This window comes from Papilio polytes, unplaced genomic scaffold (assembly GCF_000836215.1).
Source record: "Papilio polytes unplaced genomic scaffold, Ppol_1.0 DF824158.1, whole genome shotgun sequence".
Taxonomy (NCBI): domain Eukaryota; kingdom Metazoa; phylum Arthropoda; class Insecta; order Lepidoptera; family Papilionidae; genus Papilio; species Papilio polytes.
Genome location: NW_013525046.1, coordinates 1042876 through 1062165, shown reverse-complemented (window position 1 = coordinate 1062165; position 19290 = coordinate 1042876). Strand labels below are relative to the sequence as shown.

General features: G+C 33.5%; 1 protein-coding gene across 1 annotated transcript in view; it reads left to right on the top strand.

Moving 5' to 3' along the window:
* Positions 1–19290, top strand: part of LOC106111486 (nesprin-1) — a 79365-nt gene that overhangs the window by 33188 nt on the left and 26887 nt on the right. Inside the window, exons 3-6 of the mRNA XM_013293604.1 lie at positions 14318–14379; positions 14750–14845; positions 15237–15413; positions 19156–19288. Of these exons, the coding sequence (XP_013149058.1) occupies positions 14318–14379; positions 14750–14845; positions 15237–15413; positions 19156–19288 (468 nt within the window). The remainder of the gene's footprint in view (positions 1–14317; positions 14380–14749; positions 14846–15236; positions 15414–19155; positions 19289–19290) is intronic.

The window sequence follows — 19290 nt, the reverse complement described above, 5'->3', positions numbered from 1 at the left end:
TTGTAATTGATAATTTGACAGATGTAAACAATAAAATAAAATTTTCATAATTTCAAGCGGATGAAGTCGCACGGGAACAGCTACTCTTTGTAATAAATGGAATGTTTTATTTAAACTTATCCCTAAAATTAATTTAAGGTTAAAAGAGCACAAGAGATTATGTAATGCGACATATATTACATAGATTTGGGTCAAGTAAAGAAAACCGTAGTTAAAAAACGTACTTTTTGTTTACCATAAGAGTGGTAGATAACTAGCGCCGCCGTCGCCTAATTTGGACAAACACTTTCGTTTTTCCGCGCAGACCGGCTGACCTCATGCGTAAACTCACAATTCAAGATGGCGTCGTCTGCTTAGTTTAGAATACTTTTTTGTCCGGCGTCTTATTACGTCAAGGTTAACTCGTAAACACATATGATAAAAGGTTATGCGAATAAATAAAACAAAAATAATTTAATTAAATAAGAATTACTTTTACGATTTTTACAATCATTTTCTTAACAGAAAACAATATGAATGCGATAATTCCATTAAACGCAGCAAACATTGAAAAAACTTTTTTTGTAAATGCATTAACATCAATTTAAAAAAATCGCCATCTGACAAAATATTAAATTGCTAAACACAAACTATCGTTTATTTTCATATATCATTTCCTAATTCGGAATTACGACTTAAGGCCGTGCTACCCAGAAAATCCGAAAAAACAGGCACTTTTCCGTGTAAATTCTATCGAATTGGTTCATTGTATAATCTTGAAAAAAATAATGTGCGTAGATGGATATTCAAACTGTTATATTATACAAATACATTTTTAATTATCGGTTCCATTTATAAGAAAAAAAAATATTAGCGAAGGCCTTTGAGGAACGTATACCCTTAATTATCTTTTAATTTTCAGCGACAACAGTGCCTTAAACAAATCTATTCATGTTCCTAAACACTTCAAAGGTCAGATCACTTATTCTACCTTACACGAGGGTCAGATAATTTAGGCAAATTGGTCCAGAAGAGAATTCAAACAAGTTGATCTCGACCAAAACGACCTTCATATTAAGTGGTTTAGATAAGTGTTGGTCCTGTAGTCATTAATTAACTTCTGACATCATGCCTTAAGCAAATATATTGCGTTAAGTCACTATTAAGTTATAGTTAAGTATGTTATAGTAATAAAACAATGCATATAAAGAAGACTAACTTGTTTTATATGTTTATATAGTTATTTTATTGTAGGATATTATACTTGCTTTTGTCTAAAAAAAAACACATAAAATATGGCTAAGCTATTCTTACTAATATTATAAATGCGTAAGTTTAGATGGATGGATGTTTGTTAGAGTTTATATCCTAAACTGCTGAACGGATCTCGATGAAATTTGGGATATGTGTAGAGGATAGTCTGGAACGACACATGCTATTGTTTTTTTTATTCCGCACGGACGGAGTCACGGGCGAATGCTACTAGGCTGCATTTTTTATAATTTCACGCGAACGAAGTCACAAGCAACAGCTAGTATGATCATATTTTTTGATTAAAATAATGAAAATCACTTCATAATATTGATTTTTTTCCGTAAACCTGTTGTAAGCGTGCGTTTAATTGCGAAATTATCCTGATTTTTGATGCTAATGATTCAGCAACTGTTTTTGTTTTTAAAGAAAGAAAATCGTTTTAATTTAGCACGCTATGGTGAACTATTAAATTGTTCTTCATAATGCATCGAATTAAAATCATACACTACGTCCAAAGTTCGTAGACAACGTGAAATAATTAGTAAATTTCAATAGCCATTATATGAGTCATGAAATAACTACGCCCGGACTGTCCACAGATAACTAATTGCTTTCACAGACTAACAAATACGAGTACAAATACATTCTTAAGAATATTTTCCTGTCCTTCCGATTATGTTCTTACAATGGCTCGTTGAATTTTTATTGCAAACTAGATGTTGCCCGAAACTTCGTCTACACAATTAAGATGTACAGCTACCCTTCAGTGAAAGTCCGGAACTAAGTCCAGTCGTTTTGGAGATTACCCGGAAGAACGGCTTGCGGACAGACAGACAGACAACATTTTTTTGAATGCGATTTTCGTTGTGAGCAACGCATCATCTTCCCGAAATCTGGAATTTTTCTTTTGATATTACAGACACTCCAATTTTATATGTATAGATAGATGGATATAGATTAATAACAAGTAATGTTTTTGTCGTTTTAATATCTGAATTTAAATAATTGTAAATACGAAAGTTTAGATGGATGTTTGTTAGAGTATGTGTAAACTGCTGAACGGATCTCGATGAAAGGCATAGATGTAGAAGATAATCTGGAAGAACATATACTTTTCTTTTGTTTTTTTTTTTTAATTCCACGTGAACGGAGTTTCGACTTTGTGTGGCATTTTGGCTCCTTATTCCTTCGAAGTAAACAGATATATAAAACCTTTGTGTCGGTCAAAGTTTGTTGTCACGTTCACCTATAAATTTGTTGAAAAATATTTGGTCGGTCCACACTACTGTTGACGTCATGTTTAATTCTTCATGTTAATAAATTACGTCAGTGTGGCCACCGCGTTAAAGTTATATGCGGAGATGACCTCACTGGGGAATGCGACCAATGCAACAAGCAAAAATAAATTTAACGACATACAAGATACGGTTGATTTTAAAATGCTCGCTGCTATTTTAGTATGAAGAGTGAAAGTAGACTTTATCGTGAAAGGAATTGAGATTAAATTTGTGTGTTTCCTTATTTAAATGTATGTTCATTAAAATAAGTAAAGGGCAACGAAATGTTACTTTGTAAGGTTTGTTTTGTTGTCGTGAACATCAGTTGGTTTTAACTGAATGATTTTTTTTACACATGTGAATGAATAAATGGATCAGTGAGTCACGAAAACATTGTTATTGGATATTTTCTTGAAAATATTGTTATCGATTCAATTTAAAGCCAAAAACGACAAAAACTAACATGGAGCAATGCTATTTTATTTATGTACTAGCTGTTCCCATGCGGCTTCTTCCGCATGAAACAAGTGAAGTGAAATTAAAAAAAGCTTTATTTTCTAGTTTACATTTGTCAAATCCTCATTTGCAAATGTCGAAATTATTGTTTACATAGTAAACTTGCTTCCTTATTGTTGGCTTGTAGTTTATGGTCCATTTCCCTCATGACGGTTTTTCCAATTTTTTTACCCCTGCGTTTAATAGCGTGGAAATATATAGCCTAAAGTCGTAGAGATTTTTATTAAGGAAAGAATTATTCACAAATATGCTGTGATTGCTGACATCCTACGAAGTAGTGTGTGTTTACGCTTTATTACATTAAGTATAGATTTTAAAGTAATCCTTAGTAACAATTATTAAAATTGAGGTCTAGTCAAGTCACGCCCAACAAAAGTCTTTAGATAAGCAGAATTAATAACACTTTTTGTATTTCATTGTAACCGGTTCCAAACAACGTTTCTTATGAATACAGACAATCGTATTACAATGTTTAAAATATGCACAATTGAAATGTCATTTTCTGAACGCGCCACACAATTTAAATATTATCTGTGCTAAAGCGCGCAAAAAGTTACGTGCCACAGAGTAAAAAAATGCCGTCGTTACCGATCGATTATAAACTACAGACATTTTATAATGTTACCTCCTAAACCAATAAAATAAATGAGGTTTATTTCGTTATTTTTATGAAAAACGCCTCCTTTATTTATCTGTTTAACCTTTCGTTAACATAGAATTTTAATTATCACATTAACATAAATACGAAAGTTTAGATGGATGGATGTTAGTTAGAGTTTGTAGTCTAAACCAGCGAACGGATTTCGATGAAATTTGGTACAGATGTAGAGGATAGTTTGGACGAACATACACAACAACAAGGATAGTTTTGTTTTTATAATTCCACGCGGACGGAGTCGAGGCCGAAAGCTAGTTTTATATAAATCTTACTAATATTATAAATGCGAAAGTTTATTTGGATGGATGGATGTTTGTTAGAGTTTGTAGCCCGAACGGCTTAACAGATATCGATGTAATTTGGTACAGAAGTGGAGGATAGTCTGGAAAAACACATAGGCTACTCACTTTTGTGTTTTATTTAATTCCACGCGGACGGAGTCGCGGGCGAAAGCTAGTGTAACTATAAATATAAAAGAATCAGTATGTGTTGCGCATCAGATATTTTTAATTATGATTTATTAATAGAGGTCTCTGCAGTTAAATGGACAAATAACGCACTACATATTAACAATTTTGCTTTGATCTTTTTATATTAATGTTCTGTTATTGACTTAAATAAAACTGAATAATGACGTCACAGATATATTACATATTCATTCTGAAGTTTGTTTTTCAAACAGGATAAAATGTTATTGTAATGTTTCTACAGTAAAAAACCGTCTGTTATATTTTCTTGTATGGTAAAGTCTTATCTCACATTCGTGTGATTCTCAGAGAAAAATGTAATAATTCCCAAACGGGTTTCCAATATTCATTATCAGTTTATGCATATTATAATGACTTCGCTGTAAATACGTTTCTAGCTAAGAATAAACTTTATTACACAAGTATTCATAATTTTAATTTGTTAAGGTTCATCCACACTAAAGTAAATTTTATTAAAAAAAACTTCTAAAAAAAACATGTTCTCCGATTTTAAAATTCAAATTTTTTTTGTTGATATCTCAAAGTACTGGGTGTAATTTATTTTTTAGTCAATTATTTTAAAATTCATCAACACATTTTACAAGACTACTTGGCAGAATACGTATAGCGCATTGCAATAAAAAAAAACAATTTTGACAGCGCGGGAATAACGACGTTGATAAAATATGGCGCTCAGTTACAAGTAATGCGTTGGCGAACTTGCACTTTGTAAAGAATTATACGTAATTATCTTGGAATAAAATAGAATGCGGATATCCTGAGATAATGTTGATAATTTTATATTTCTTTGCTTAGTCACATTTCACCAATGTTGAACGGAGTTTTTGCAATATTTTATCACAAAATTGTTACTATCAGCTTATATGGAGGTGCGCTCTACTCGATTTTTAGTTGTGCAAAACATTTGAATTGGCTGCGAAACAATCGACAATCGCACAACAGTATGCGACAGTTTAGTTAAAAGTGTGCGCATGCTCTAAGAAAGACATTCATACAGAATATGATGTCATCTTAGTAAATTACTTGAAACTTAATAACAAACCAGTTGGTTGACCGTGACTCGTGATATCGTATTCCGACATCTCTAAATAACTCTCGCTATCGTTTACCAACGAAATAATACGAAATAAAAAGAAATAATTTAAGACATCTGACACTGCTAATGACTGAAACTATATACCAATATTAAGTAATAAGTTTCATCGATTTCAAGCTACTAAAACGATATTTCGTCTAATTTAATTAAATCAAAATACACATACAGACTTTCACCTACGAAACCGTCCACGTAGAATTAAAAAAAAAAAGTAGCGTATGCTCCTCCAGACTATCCTCTACTTTTATGCCAAATTTCATCGAGATCAGTTTAACAGTTTATAGACTACAAACTCTAACAAATATCCAATTATCACGCTCACTGCTTAACAGGCAGATATCGGCCTGACACGGTACCTAAGCTGGTGGTTACGAAGAAAACCATGTCCCTCTCCCTAGTGCGAAACCATTATCTCAAGTGTATACATTACATTAATTATAGCAATTTAATATATTCTAGTGCCGGGTCTAGAAAGACCTGCCACGCACTGGCGGAAAGATATTTTTTTTAAAAGAAATATGAGTAGATTTTTGTTAATTTACTAATATTTCCTTTAACCATTCCAACTAAGCTCTAGGCTTGTGCTAGGATATGATTCACGACAATAATCGAATGGCGGGATTCGAATCGTCGACCGCAAGATCGGTAGTCCGTACACCAAACCATCAGGCTATTGGCGCTTATGTCATTGGGGGCGCATTTTGGCCCGCCGCACCAGATGAAGAATTATGATTTTATTTGCTGTATTAGTAAAAATGTTAATTACCTTCTGGATAATCATACTTATATTATAAATGCGAAAGTTTAGATGGATGTTTGTTAAAGTTTGTAGCCTAAACGGCTGAACCGATTTCGATGAAATTTGGCATAGATGTAGAGGATAGTCTGAAAAAACATATAGGCTACTCAGCTTTGTTTTTTTTAAATCCACGCGTACGATGTCGCGGGCGAAAGCTAGTATAGGATATATTACCAATCGTCAGTGTAGATACGTCTTTATATTTCGGAATTATCTCGGATTTAGCTTATAAATCTGTTATCTGATTAAATTCGTAGTCGTGGGAAAGAACGTTTTATTAAATGTAAAATAAATGTTGATATGCATTGATTAATTTTACTTTTAAATAAATAATTAATTAATAACATAGTTATTTAAAAGTCGAATTCTTATTTTATTTATTTTCTATCATTATCTATACTATTATAATAAAGCGTAAACACACACTTCTTTGTTACCTAAGATGTCAGCAATTACAGCATATTTTTGAATAAACCTTTTTTTAATAAATAGCCCTACATTTACGTCACGCTTTAGGCTATATATTTTCACGCCGTTAAACTAAGTTAGGGGTAAATATTTTGGATAAAAACCCTAATGTGGGAAAGAGACCATAAGTTGTTGTCAACATCAAGGAAGCAAGGTTGCCAGGTTTGACATCATGCCATGTCATTTTGACATTTGCAATTGACCAATAAAATTATTTTTTTATAATTTTATGCGGATGAAGTCGCATGGGAACAGCTAGTAATGTATATCAAAGTCTAGAAACCCGAACTAGTAGTACTAACAAGGATATATTTGGATTTTTGTGTGTTTGATTCACGAAAAACTACTGGGCCGATTTTAAAATGTTTTTTACCGTTAGAAAGATAATTTATTTGTGAGTAATTAAGAATAATCCTGCAATCTTGTGTTTAGTTTTACCAAGACTTTGGAAGGCGGTAAATAGTAAAGTAAAATTTTATCATTATGTTAAATAAAATATTCCCATGTATCGATACTTTATCTTGCTTCATACTTTTCATACTAATATTATAAATGTGAAAGTTAAGATGGATGGATGTTGGAGTTTGTAGCCTAAACGACTGAACGGATTTCAATGAAATTTGGTACAGATATACCAAATTTATCTTCATCTGTGGGGGATAGTCTGAAAGAATACATAGGCTTCTCAATTTTTTAAAGTTCCACGCGGACGGAGTCGCGGCGAAAGCTAGTCTTACTAATATTATAAATGCGAAAGTTTAGATGGATGGATGGATGATTGTTAGAGTTTTTAGCCTAAACTGCTGAGGGGATCTCGATGAAATTTGACATAGATGTAGAGGATAGTCTGGAAGAACACATAGACTTACTTTTTGTTACTTCTCGCGGAAGAATGAAAACCAGTGTAGGTATAAATGTCCACAATCTAGTACGGTGCGTCCAATGGCTTCAAATCTGCTTACCGTTGAGTGGTTACGTTCAAGGCAACACGCTAAGTACGTTAACCTAATTATTTGAGCTTCGTAAACATGTTGAGAAAATCAAGGTAAATACGATTAGTTTAAGTGAATAAAGAGTAACAAGAAACAGTAACAAAATAAGAAAGAAAATACGTTGTTCAATTTTTTATTATCACCGGATGGTTTTTTTTTACTCTTTTTGTTTTTTTTATAAAATTATGTAGGATCCTGGAGATATCAGGAAACTATGGTATTCTTGTAAAATATCGTCGTAAATTCACTTAAATACAAGAATTGGCGATAGAAGATTTCTCATTTCTTCCATAGTGGGTGTCGTAAACCGGTTTCGATATTCGCTCGTGATATCCTCGCTCGGGAATGTTCGTCCGTTGGAAATATTATGCAGATTACAATAGTTATACAAACTTTAATCTTATTTATGAATACCGTTGTCATTTATTTATTCAAGATGATCTTATAAGTAAACGAGTCATCCGACGGAGATTATCTTACTTGATTCAGTATTTTTTTTCTTTTAAATCGTTACTCCTTAAGGGCCTGTCCCACCAAATTGTAAATTAATAACAATCCAACGTGTACAATATGTGTTGGAAATATCGGATTTTGTTCCATTATCTGGTAGTGACGTCATTTTTAAGCTATCTCAGCCAGTGCTGTGACACGCCCTTAGTCTAATATTAAAGGATTCCAGTAGAATCTAACAGTGAAATTTCAAAAGCGCCTGATATTTTTAACCGAGCAAGCTTATAACTTGTTTCGAATCTTTTATACCATAAGATGGAAGAATAAATTAACATAACGATGGAGTTTGTTCCACTCACATTCAGTGCACACTGTCGAATTATTTTTAAACTATCTGTTGCCTGTGTCTTCGCCTACGCAATAATAAGATAAAAAGTAGCCTATCATATGTCTGTTTATGTCAGCTACCCTTCAGTGAAAGTCCGATCAAAATCGGCCCAGCCGTTTCGGAGATTACCCGGAAGTAATGCTGCTTGCGGACAGACAATAAATTTTTAAATGCGATTTTCGATATTAGCAACGCAAGTACATCATCTTCCCGAAATCTGGTTTTTTTCTTTTGATATTACAGACACTCCAATTTTATTATATGTATAGAAGATAGAAGATATATACATAAATACATTGCTTGTTTTGTGTGCAATATTAACCGTGATGACTGTCGCCGGCCGGTGATGTAAGCGACCTTCTGCGTGCCGCACGCTTATTGTAATGTTTATTGCACATTTGATAGAAAACTGAGGCCTCTTTAAAAATCATATGAAATGTTTTAAAAATATCTCTTTTTTATATTAGTTACTTACAATTTTTTACGTCTTGTACTAAAGTCGAATGCATCGTTACATAAATGTTAAGATTTTGTCGACTTCTACTATTAGAGTGTATTTCCATATCGCTGGTAGTGCGACTCAAACGCTAGTGGAAACAGTCACTTAAAAATGTAAACAAATTACTTCGTCCTTCAGCAAATATAAATTTGCGTAATAATTCGCATCTCATAAAACAAATGATAGCTGTAATAATTTTTGTTCGTCTGAATTAACGCCAACATTAATGGAATAAGACTATTAGTGTCCTGTCTAGATTATTTCCTTAAACACTATCGAAAACTTCAAGGTCAGTCTCATGGTCAAGGTGGTTTCGCGCATTAAGGTGCATGTGTTGGCAAAATCACGTAAAGCGAGACGAATGATGCATAGCTAACGCGTTCGGAATCTCGACACAATTCTTTATTTTAAACTATTAATATAACTTTTCTATAGAAATGTCTATTTAATTTATTTATTACTTAGATTAAATATATTTGGTAATCTGTACTATTATGATAAAGCGTAAACACACACTTCTTTGTTGCCTAAGATGTCAGCAATTACAACATATTTTTGAATAATTCTTTGTTTTATAAAAGCCCTACACTTACGTCAAACTTAAGCTATATATTTTCACGTCATTAAACTTAGGGGGTAAATGTTTTGGATAAAAATCCTAATATGGGAAAGATACCATAAGTTGCTGTCAACATCAAAGAAGCAAGGTTGTCATCATGTCATGTAATTTTGAAATTTGCAATTGATAATTTGACACGTCTAAATAATAGAAATTTTCATAATTTCATGCGGATGAAGTTGCAAGGGAACATCTAGTGTTTGATAAAGAAACTAGTAAACAAACCAAAAAACAACCGAATACATAAGAGACGCAAAAATCGATTTAACCTTGAGTGGCGTTGCTCAAACCTGTCGTGTACTAAGGCACGTCCACACTCGGATATCATCAAAGACATTTAAAAAATATTTAGACGAGACAGTGTACAAAATGTTTTCACCGATACTTTCTCTGAAAGGTACTATATAAGTTGTCAAGTTTAGTGCCACCTCGTGTGTATTGACATGTAATAAAACATTTTACAAAATTATAATAAGCTCCATCTTTTGTTACAATATTGGCAATTAATCATACTAATATTATAAATGCGAAAGTTTAGATGCATGGATGGATGGATGGATGGATAGATGGATAGATGGATGGATGTTTGTTAGCGTTTGTAGCCTAAACGGCTAAACGGATCTCCATGAAATTTGGCACAGGTTTAGAGCATAGTCTGGAAGAACACATAGGCTACTTTTTATCCCGGGAATAGTTACGGTTCCCGTGGGATTCATTAATTTAGTTTTTTAATATTTACTCGATCATTCTGCAACGGTTCAACATATCTTATTGAAATTTGGCACAGATATAAAGCAAAGTCTGGAGTACACATGGGATAAGGTCCATTCCCGAGAAATGTCCGGTTCCCGAGGGATATGTAGCTTTTTGTTATTTATATAGTTCGTATGTTTTCTCAAAAGATAGCGTTATTGATGATCATGTGAAAAATGTCTCAAATGAAGTTTTAATTAAGCCTCCTCTATACATAATTTGAATGTCTTTGGATATCACATAACTGCGGTGAGATAATACAATATCACGTGCTTTACACACATTTACTGTTGACACACACTTCGTAGTAAACTTCAATCACACGTAAGTTTTAAGTTACCTTAGCCTCGTTTTACCCATTGGACCCTGAAAGGAGTTATTCTTTAACAGGATGGTTTATTTACACAAACTTCCTTTGATAACTATATAGGAACTAGCTTTCGCCCGCGACTCCGCGTGGAATTAAAAAAAAACAAACGTACGTAGCCTATGTGTTCTTCCAGATTATCCTCCATATCTACAAACTCAAACATCCATCCATCCTTCTAAACATTCGCATTTATAATATTAGTAATTAGTAAATAATTATAAAGAGGAAAGATTTGTATTTTTGTATGTATTGAAATAACTCAAAAACTACTTTGCCGATTTTAAAAATTCTTTCACGATCAGAAAGATAATTTATCTGTGAGTAACATAGGCTATATTTTATTATTACTAATGTTTAGGAACTATTAATAATGATTGATAAAGCGTGTCTCGCTTTACCACTTCAGCCTTGCGGTTAATAGAGTTAAGTAACGACCTTATGTACAATAATCGATCTTATTCAACCCATACTTACATGCATAATTTTATATTGGACATTTTTTTTAAATGAGAACAAACGCGGAGCACCGAAGTAATCGTTGTTGCAAATAGGATATACGTAGTAAGAAATATTGCATGAATGAACTGAATATAGCCGAGAAAACTTACATAAATAAATTTAATGTAAACGATATCAAGTTCTCCGAACTCATAATTTACTTAGGCAAATTAAAAAATGACTGAATTCGTGATAGTCGTCGATGATGTAACGCGAGCGCTTTCAATAAAAGCGATGTAATATTGCCGGCCATCCTGTTCACTGTTTACATTTTGTGACATTGGGCGCCATGTTATGACGTCACTTAGGTAATACGATCGACGCTTTGTAGCTTACAGGTTTATAACTTTATTTATTAAACTAGCTCTTGCCAGCGATTCCGTCTGTGTGAAATTAGAATAAAAAAACAAAAGTGAGCCTATGTGTTCTTCCAGACTATACTCTACATCTATACCAAATTTCATCGAAATCCTTTTAGCCGTTTAGACAACAAACTCTAACAAACATCCATTTATCCATATAAATTATTGTATTTATAATATTAGTATGATTAATTTGCTACAAGTTATTTAGTCTTACCCTTAGTGTAGACTTAAAAGTTTCCATTTAGTGCGTATATTAAACGTTTTTTCCACTTTGTCAAAATATGTGTACACGAAAGAAGGTAAAATGGATGTATGATAATGGACAAATTCGTTAAACCCTGTAATCATAAAAAAATCCTATAGATGTAAGACAGGATAAGCAAATAGTACCGGGCAAGTCCTCACGCGATCTGACTTGAAACATTGAATGAGGACTGGGGGTCGACTTTTGTAATTAGGGCTACCACTGACGTATTTTAGTATGATTTTTTTTCTTAAAACTATGTGACTGGGAACCCTGCTGTATTTTTTAATCCATTAAAACCACAGTAAAGACAAATAACCACTTTTTTTAATTAATTCAAACTCAAATTCAAATTCAACAATGGATAAGGCGTGGCTACGTAATATACGAGTAATTTAGCAACTGTAATTATCCTGTCAAATAAATTATATGAATATAATCTAAAAACTAGTTATTATCTATTCAAAAGATACATATAATAAAATTGGAGTGTCTGTTTGTAACATCAGAAGAAAATCTGAGATTTCGGGAAGAAGATGTATTTGCGTTGCTGATAACGAAAATCTCATTTAAAATATTTTGTCTGTCTGTCTGTCTGTCCGCAAGCCGCGTGCGTTCCGTTTAATCTCCGAAACATCTAGGCTGAATTCGACGGGATTTTCTCTGGAGGGTAGCGTTTTTTATTTCTGCACTGTCAAAATGGCGTAACACTTGGTCCAAATTTGCGCTAACGAAGTTTGTGGGCGACAGCTCTACTACAAAAATATTCGTCTTGCCATTTTGGCACAACCCTAAATTCTGGAAGACCGTACCTATCCGTACCCGCTGCGTGTTCCGGGCAGCATTAGGTAACGCCGGGACGTCGCCGCGTCGCCTGCGGCTGCGGGAGTAACTTGCGTGATGCTTTACGCAAATTAACTTACTTATCTTTTAGCTTCTTTTTTATGTAACTTGGGATTAGAATGCACGCATACGAGTAACTTCGAGTTAATATCATAAAGAAGTAAGAAAAAACAAATCCCAGTTTTCGTTTTATTTTCTTGCTTCTCTTTTATAGTAAATTTATTCTATTCAGAAAAAAAAAGTTTTTAGATAAAAAATTAGCAGTTTTCTTGTTATGATTTTCGAAATTATAATAATTGTTGATAAAAATTATCTCTTATTTAAGAGTTAATCCACACTAACATACGAAGGGACGATAAACTACAAGCTGCCAACATTAAGGAAGCAAGGATATTATGGTAACCATAATTTTGACATAATCAATTGAGAATTTGACGAATGTAAACAACGAAATAAAGTTTTTATAATTTCATGCGGATGAAGCCGCACGAGAACAGCTATTTTAAAGCAGTAAGTAACATTAATTTTATCTATAAAGGCTGGCCACTTACACTTCTTCTATATTGGAATATAGAAGAAGTATAATATTATTCCTATTAAAAAACATTAGGTATTCAAACAATAATTTATTGCAGTTATATTTCATAAGAAGTCGTAAATACCACATTAGTATACACTTGATGAAGAATTAGCTACCATTTTTGGTCTAACATACTTTGAGCTAAAACCAGTACCAAATGCGGACCTGCCTTAGACATATATTATTGCAAAATACGCTGTCGTTCATTATTTGACTGTATAAGGCTTATGCGGATTATAATGATTTACTTGATTTATGAAAATTATAATCGGTATGCTTTGATGTTTTATACCAGCTGTTCCCATGCGACTTTATCCGCATAAAATTATCGTTTTATTGTTCACAATTGTCAAATTAACAATTGCAAATGTCAAAATGACATGACATGATGTCAAACCACGACAACCTTGCTTCCTTGATGTTGGCAGCAACTTATGGTCTCTTTCCCACATTAGGGTTTTTATCCAAAATATTTACCCCCTAAGTTTAATGGCGTGAAAATATATAGCCTACAGCGTGACGTAAGTGTACGGCTTTTTATTTAAAAAAGAGTTATTCAAATATATGTTGTAATTGCTGACATCTTAGGCAACAAAGAGGTGTGTGTTTACGCTTTATTATAATAGTATCTAAGTATAGATATAGAAGATAGAATAGATGTGTCATAAAAAACTTGTAAAGTACATTTATACGTATAGTAACAAATATCTTCGATTTTCCATAAATAGAAAAATTGTTGGTTACAGAAAATTCCCCAAGAGAAAAACGTAATTGCGTAAATTCACGTTATCACCCAGTTAAATAAAGGTGATGATTTCACAGAACGCAAATAGCTGTTGAGAGCACATCTAAAATAGCGTCATCATTATTTGAACAACACACAATCAATTGTTTACGATGCACCCGGTGCAGTGAACTTGGCAATGGCGGCCATTTCGTAATGGCGCTGACGCGCTGCGTATACGCCGCCATTTTTTGGCGGGAATCACTCTCTCCAGGTTCGGAATTCAAAAGCAAGTTGCCAAAATATTTCCTTGGCATAAACGAAAACAATTTAACTTGCATATGCAGATAATTGGAAAAACATTTTACAAAGATAAATCTGTAGTTTTGCTTCCATTTAATAAAAGTGGAATCAAGAGATGTAGTAAATATTTTAACATTAACTCTCTTTGTTACAGATGAGCAAGAAAGAGTGCAGAAAAAGACTTTTGTTAACTGGATCAATTCACATTTGTCAAAGGTAAATACACTATTTTTTTAATAATTCCATAAGAACTTGATAAACTGACGTAATTCCCATCACTATTCAAGTGAGTATCAAAGAGTATAAAACGGATATAAAAATACTTCGTATAATACTTATATTAACTATTCAGTTAAGCTTTCTGATGATGAGCATCTCTAGTGGGCTTTATTTTATTTATTACTAGCTGTCGCCTGCGACTCAAAAAAAAGCAAAAGTGAGTAGCCTACGTGTTCTTCCAGACTATCTTCTACATATTTGCCAAATTTCATCGAGATCTCTTTAGTCTGCAAACTCTAACAAACATCCATCCGTCTAAACATTCGCTTTTATAATATAAGCAAGATGTATAAATATTTTGTTGCAGCGCATTCCGCCGCTTCGTATCGACGACCTGATCTACGACTTGCGCGATGGCACCAAGCTGCTGGCGCTGCTCGAGGTGCTCTCCGGGGAGAAGCTGGTTAGTGACAATAATCCTACAAATATCTAGCAATGCTTGTAACGGAACAGTAACACACTAGCGCCATGTGGATTAGTTACGAAAATTTTCTACATGCGATTCTGCTAATGGAATATCACACGTTCTTCTAATTAAAATTTATCATTCATGAGTGCACTTACATTTAGATAGTACTAGCTACCGCCCGAGACTACGTCCGCGTGGGATTAAAATAAATTAAAGCAAGTAGCCTATGTGTTTTTCAGACTATCTTCTACATCTATACCAAATTTTATCGAAATCCGTTTAGCCGTTTAGGCTACAAGCTCTAACAAACATCCATCTAAACTTTAGTCTGCTTCTACTTTTATGATATTACACTTGTAGTCTTACTTACTGCTGTTTTCCGCAGCCGATGGAGCGTGGCCGCGTACTTCGTCGTCCGCACTTCCTCTCCAACGCGAACACGGCGCTGCGCTTCCTTGCCGGCAAGCGCATCAAACTTGTCAACATCAACGCCGCGGACCTGGTAGACGGCAGGCCTGCCGTCGTCCTCGGTCTTATCTGGACCATCATATTGTATTTCCAGGTAATTTCTACTGTTTGGTTATATCAAAGGAGAGATTTGTTGATTTTTTGTGTAACTTTTGGTTTGTTTTATTTTTTTAATTTAGATTTTTTTGTTTCGTTAACTAAGCCAAACAAATCTATGTACCCCGTTTATCAGTTTTAGCTGACAGTAAACTATTTTGCCTTCATACTGTTTAACTGTACAGTTGGACTCTTCTGAAAACTGTCAATTAGCGTCTGTAGTGGGCTTAATAGTAAATCTTACTGTCTACCAATTAGTGACTTATTTTCTACAATTCCAGATGAATATCTGATCTAATTTTGATAAAAAATAATACAATAAAAAGCAGAAACTACTTCCACTCAATTTTATTTTGAAAAAGACGTATCGTTACTGTTTTTGTTATTTCCTAAAACATTCGTGACATATAAAACTTTCGGGTACTCATGTAGTGTCAGTACTTTGGCTTGTATACTCACTATGCCACAGAGTACAGTAAGCTTCGCAGACATCCCGTATTTCATTTATTTGTTGATTATAAGAAAAAGTGTCTTAATACAAACGACTTGTAAACACTGAGGCAGTTACAAAAATCAGTCTAATAAGTGTTGAATAAAATCTCTGGGTGATATCCATAAAGGATTTTTTTTACCAATGGCGCGAAAAATTATTTGTCAAGTATGCTTCGTCTATTAATATATTCAAACAGCTTTCGTGACTAGTTGAGCGTTAAATTCTTAAAATAAAACTAAATTCAGTTCTTAAAATAGCTTTCATAATGGTTAATATTTTATTATTATCCGATTTAAAACATAGTCTGTTTCTCAAAGTAAATAAATCTTAATTTAAAACCTTCAAACCGTTCGCTGTGCCTCACGATTTACTCCCACGCAGTCATTACAGATGAGATCTTTGTAAAGGAGTGTATACACTATAAGGAACAAAACTAAAAAAAAATACTAAAAATATCTATAATTTTAGAACTGGTTTTCACAATAAAAAACTAAAAAATGGTAATGATTACCACTACAATATAGATTATATTATGTTGTGATAAATGTAAGAGCATACGCACAACTGAAACTACACTATCGGACAACTGTTTAGTCTCGCTTTGATTTATATGGGCTTATATGGAGGCAGACTACTCGATTTTAAGCAACTAAACAGTTGAATTGGCTGCGAAACAACCGACAATCCAACAACTGTGCGATACTTAACTTAAAGATGTGTCCCTCTCTAAATAAGACAATGTGCGTGACAATAATAAAGAGAAATCTAATTCTTCTTATAAGTATTTTCAACAGTGGTAGTGCCCGCTTTAACATCTTAGCACGAATGGTCCGGCACGCCCGGTGAAATACCACGACCACACAGAAGACAGACGTGAAATGGAACCAATGCCGTGTTTCGTCTGATGAGTGTGGTGCCGGAGGCCTAATTTTAGTCCTTTTCTCTTTACCAACCTTTTCTTATGAGAGGATAGTAAGGGGAAGTGGATTTGACGATGGAGGAGATGCATGCAGGAAATATCCTGTTTATGTGCGTCTCCGTCGGATAAGGGTAGGCGACGCATCTGCAATTGCAGATGTCTATGGGCGCGGTCGCTTCGCCATATTGGCGGATTCAGGTGGCCGCTTTCTCGTTTGCCATCTTAGTTATAAAAAAAGTATGAATGCAGTTATTACATTTGAATGTAAATACGTCCACTTGTAGTGACATGATTTTTGTGACAAGTGATTGATGTGGAGAGAGCGCAAATCGATTACTAAAAGTCATTTATCACATCTTCAAATCATTTCAACACGCCTAATCGATTTCAAAGATACACATACAAGAGTGTTACTGTGATATTGACTAGCTGTTCTCGAGCAGCTTCATCCGCGTTAAATTATAAAAACTTTATTTTTTACATTTTTGAAATGACAAAATTCAAATACATTAATGACAACCTTGGTTTTTTGATGATAGCAACTCGTAGCTTATGGTCTCTTTCCCACATTAGAGTTTTTATCCAATTTATTTACCCCCTAAGTATAATAGCGTGAAAACATATAGCCTGAAGCGTGACGTAAGTGTAGGGCTTTTCATTAAATGAATAATTATTCAAAAATATGCTGTAATTGCTGACATCTTTGGCAACAAAGAAGTATGTCATTATTTTAAAAAAGAAAACAAAAAACAAATCTAATTTCTTCTCGAAATAAAAGAATAGACGACTGAATAGCTGATTTATCGCTGATAAATTCATATTATACTGGATAGAATTGCTTACTGTAATAAATTTTTATCTAGTGTATTGAAGGAGCTCATGATGAGAACAAACTCACAATTTTTTTAAACTCTTTGCATTCTATAAATTTGTTTAAAAGATTGTGCTGTGTGCAAGGATCTTTAGACCATAGTTACTCGATTTTCACTGCCAATCTCTGCGTCAAACTGTCTCGCACCAGATCGGTACAAAATTAACGTAAATTATAGCAACCAGTTCTCAAGACCTCTACAATTTACTAACGGGTACATTTGTTTGAAAGAATAGATTCAGATTCAGTACAATAATTTTTTTTAAAGTTGATTAATTGTTTTTTTTCTTTTTGCTTTCTTTTATGGTACTAGCCGGTAATAATAATTTACAAATATTCATTTATGTTTTGTTTAATTATAAAAATAGTTGCAAAATTACACTCACCATTTTATAGAAAACAATACTTTTGATTTTCACGTAATTGTATTCTAAATTCAAACTATATTTTAAACTAATTTTAATTGGCTTGAATAATTTGTTTGCGCAAGCTTCGATCAGTGTATTGGGCCCACAGGATAAAGGGACTGAGGTGGGTACCGTGGCTTTTGGCACGGCCGGTGTATACGCTGCTTTATAATGCTTCTAAATTTTATTGTTACGAAAATTATGGTAACCATTTTTTTTGTTTGGTTTGAGACCGGCATTTGTTTCCGAGCACTGTGCCCTTTCGCCTATAAAAGAAATCGGAGTTTTGTTTGTCACTAAAATTGAAGCGATTTTATGATTTGGCTTGCTTTTAGACTCGTTTATCTCTTTATTATTGTACCTGATGCATGATAGATTAAGCGTTTTTGCACTGTTATGTTTTTTTTTAAAGAATATAGCATACTTTTAAGTAATTAGATGTGCATTTTTTTGTAGCCACAAACCACTTCTTCGCAATGTTTTTATTGCTTTTAAATATCTTCGAATAAATATAGCAAGTTTTTAAATTCGCATTTTTCGTTTATGAATTTCTATATTTTGATAGATTTACACATTTATTGGTTTTCGGTTACAGACTTCTGCGGTATAAAAATATTACCAATCGGTAATCTGTTGCATAAATAAAGTAATAAATAAAAAATACAGTCATTACAGGCAGCAGCACAAATATTTGTATACTTACAAAACTTGAGAAACCTGTGCAGATATTTGTATGTGAAATTTCATATATTGTAAGTTTTATCAGGAAACCTTATGAAGGAATATCATTACTGACGTATCTCTACCTATTGATTTAAAACACATGAATGCACAATTCCGTTTGAACGCTTCCCACTATATATTCATATTGTTGACCTATGTTAGACAGTTTTCTTTTTAATCGAAGGCCTATACATGATTTTAAAGGTTAGCAAATACATTTTTAAGCAGCCTTAAGACTGTACCATATGGTACACTGTCTTAGTTATATCTATAAAACATCACAATTTTTTTTATATCTACAATAATGAAGCTATTGTTTGTGTTTAGATCGAAGAGAACAGCAGAGCGCTGGAGTACCTGGGTGGGTCGCGCTGCGCATCCGTACTTTCGCAGGAGTCAGGCGCCGCGACACCAACACACCGCGCCGAGGACCGGTGGAAGCAAGGGGCCAAGAAGACGCTG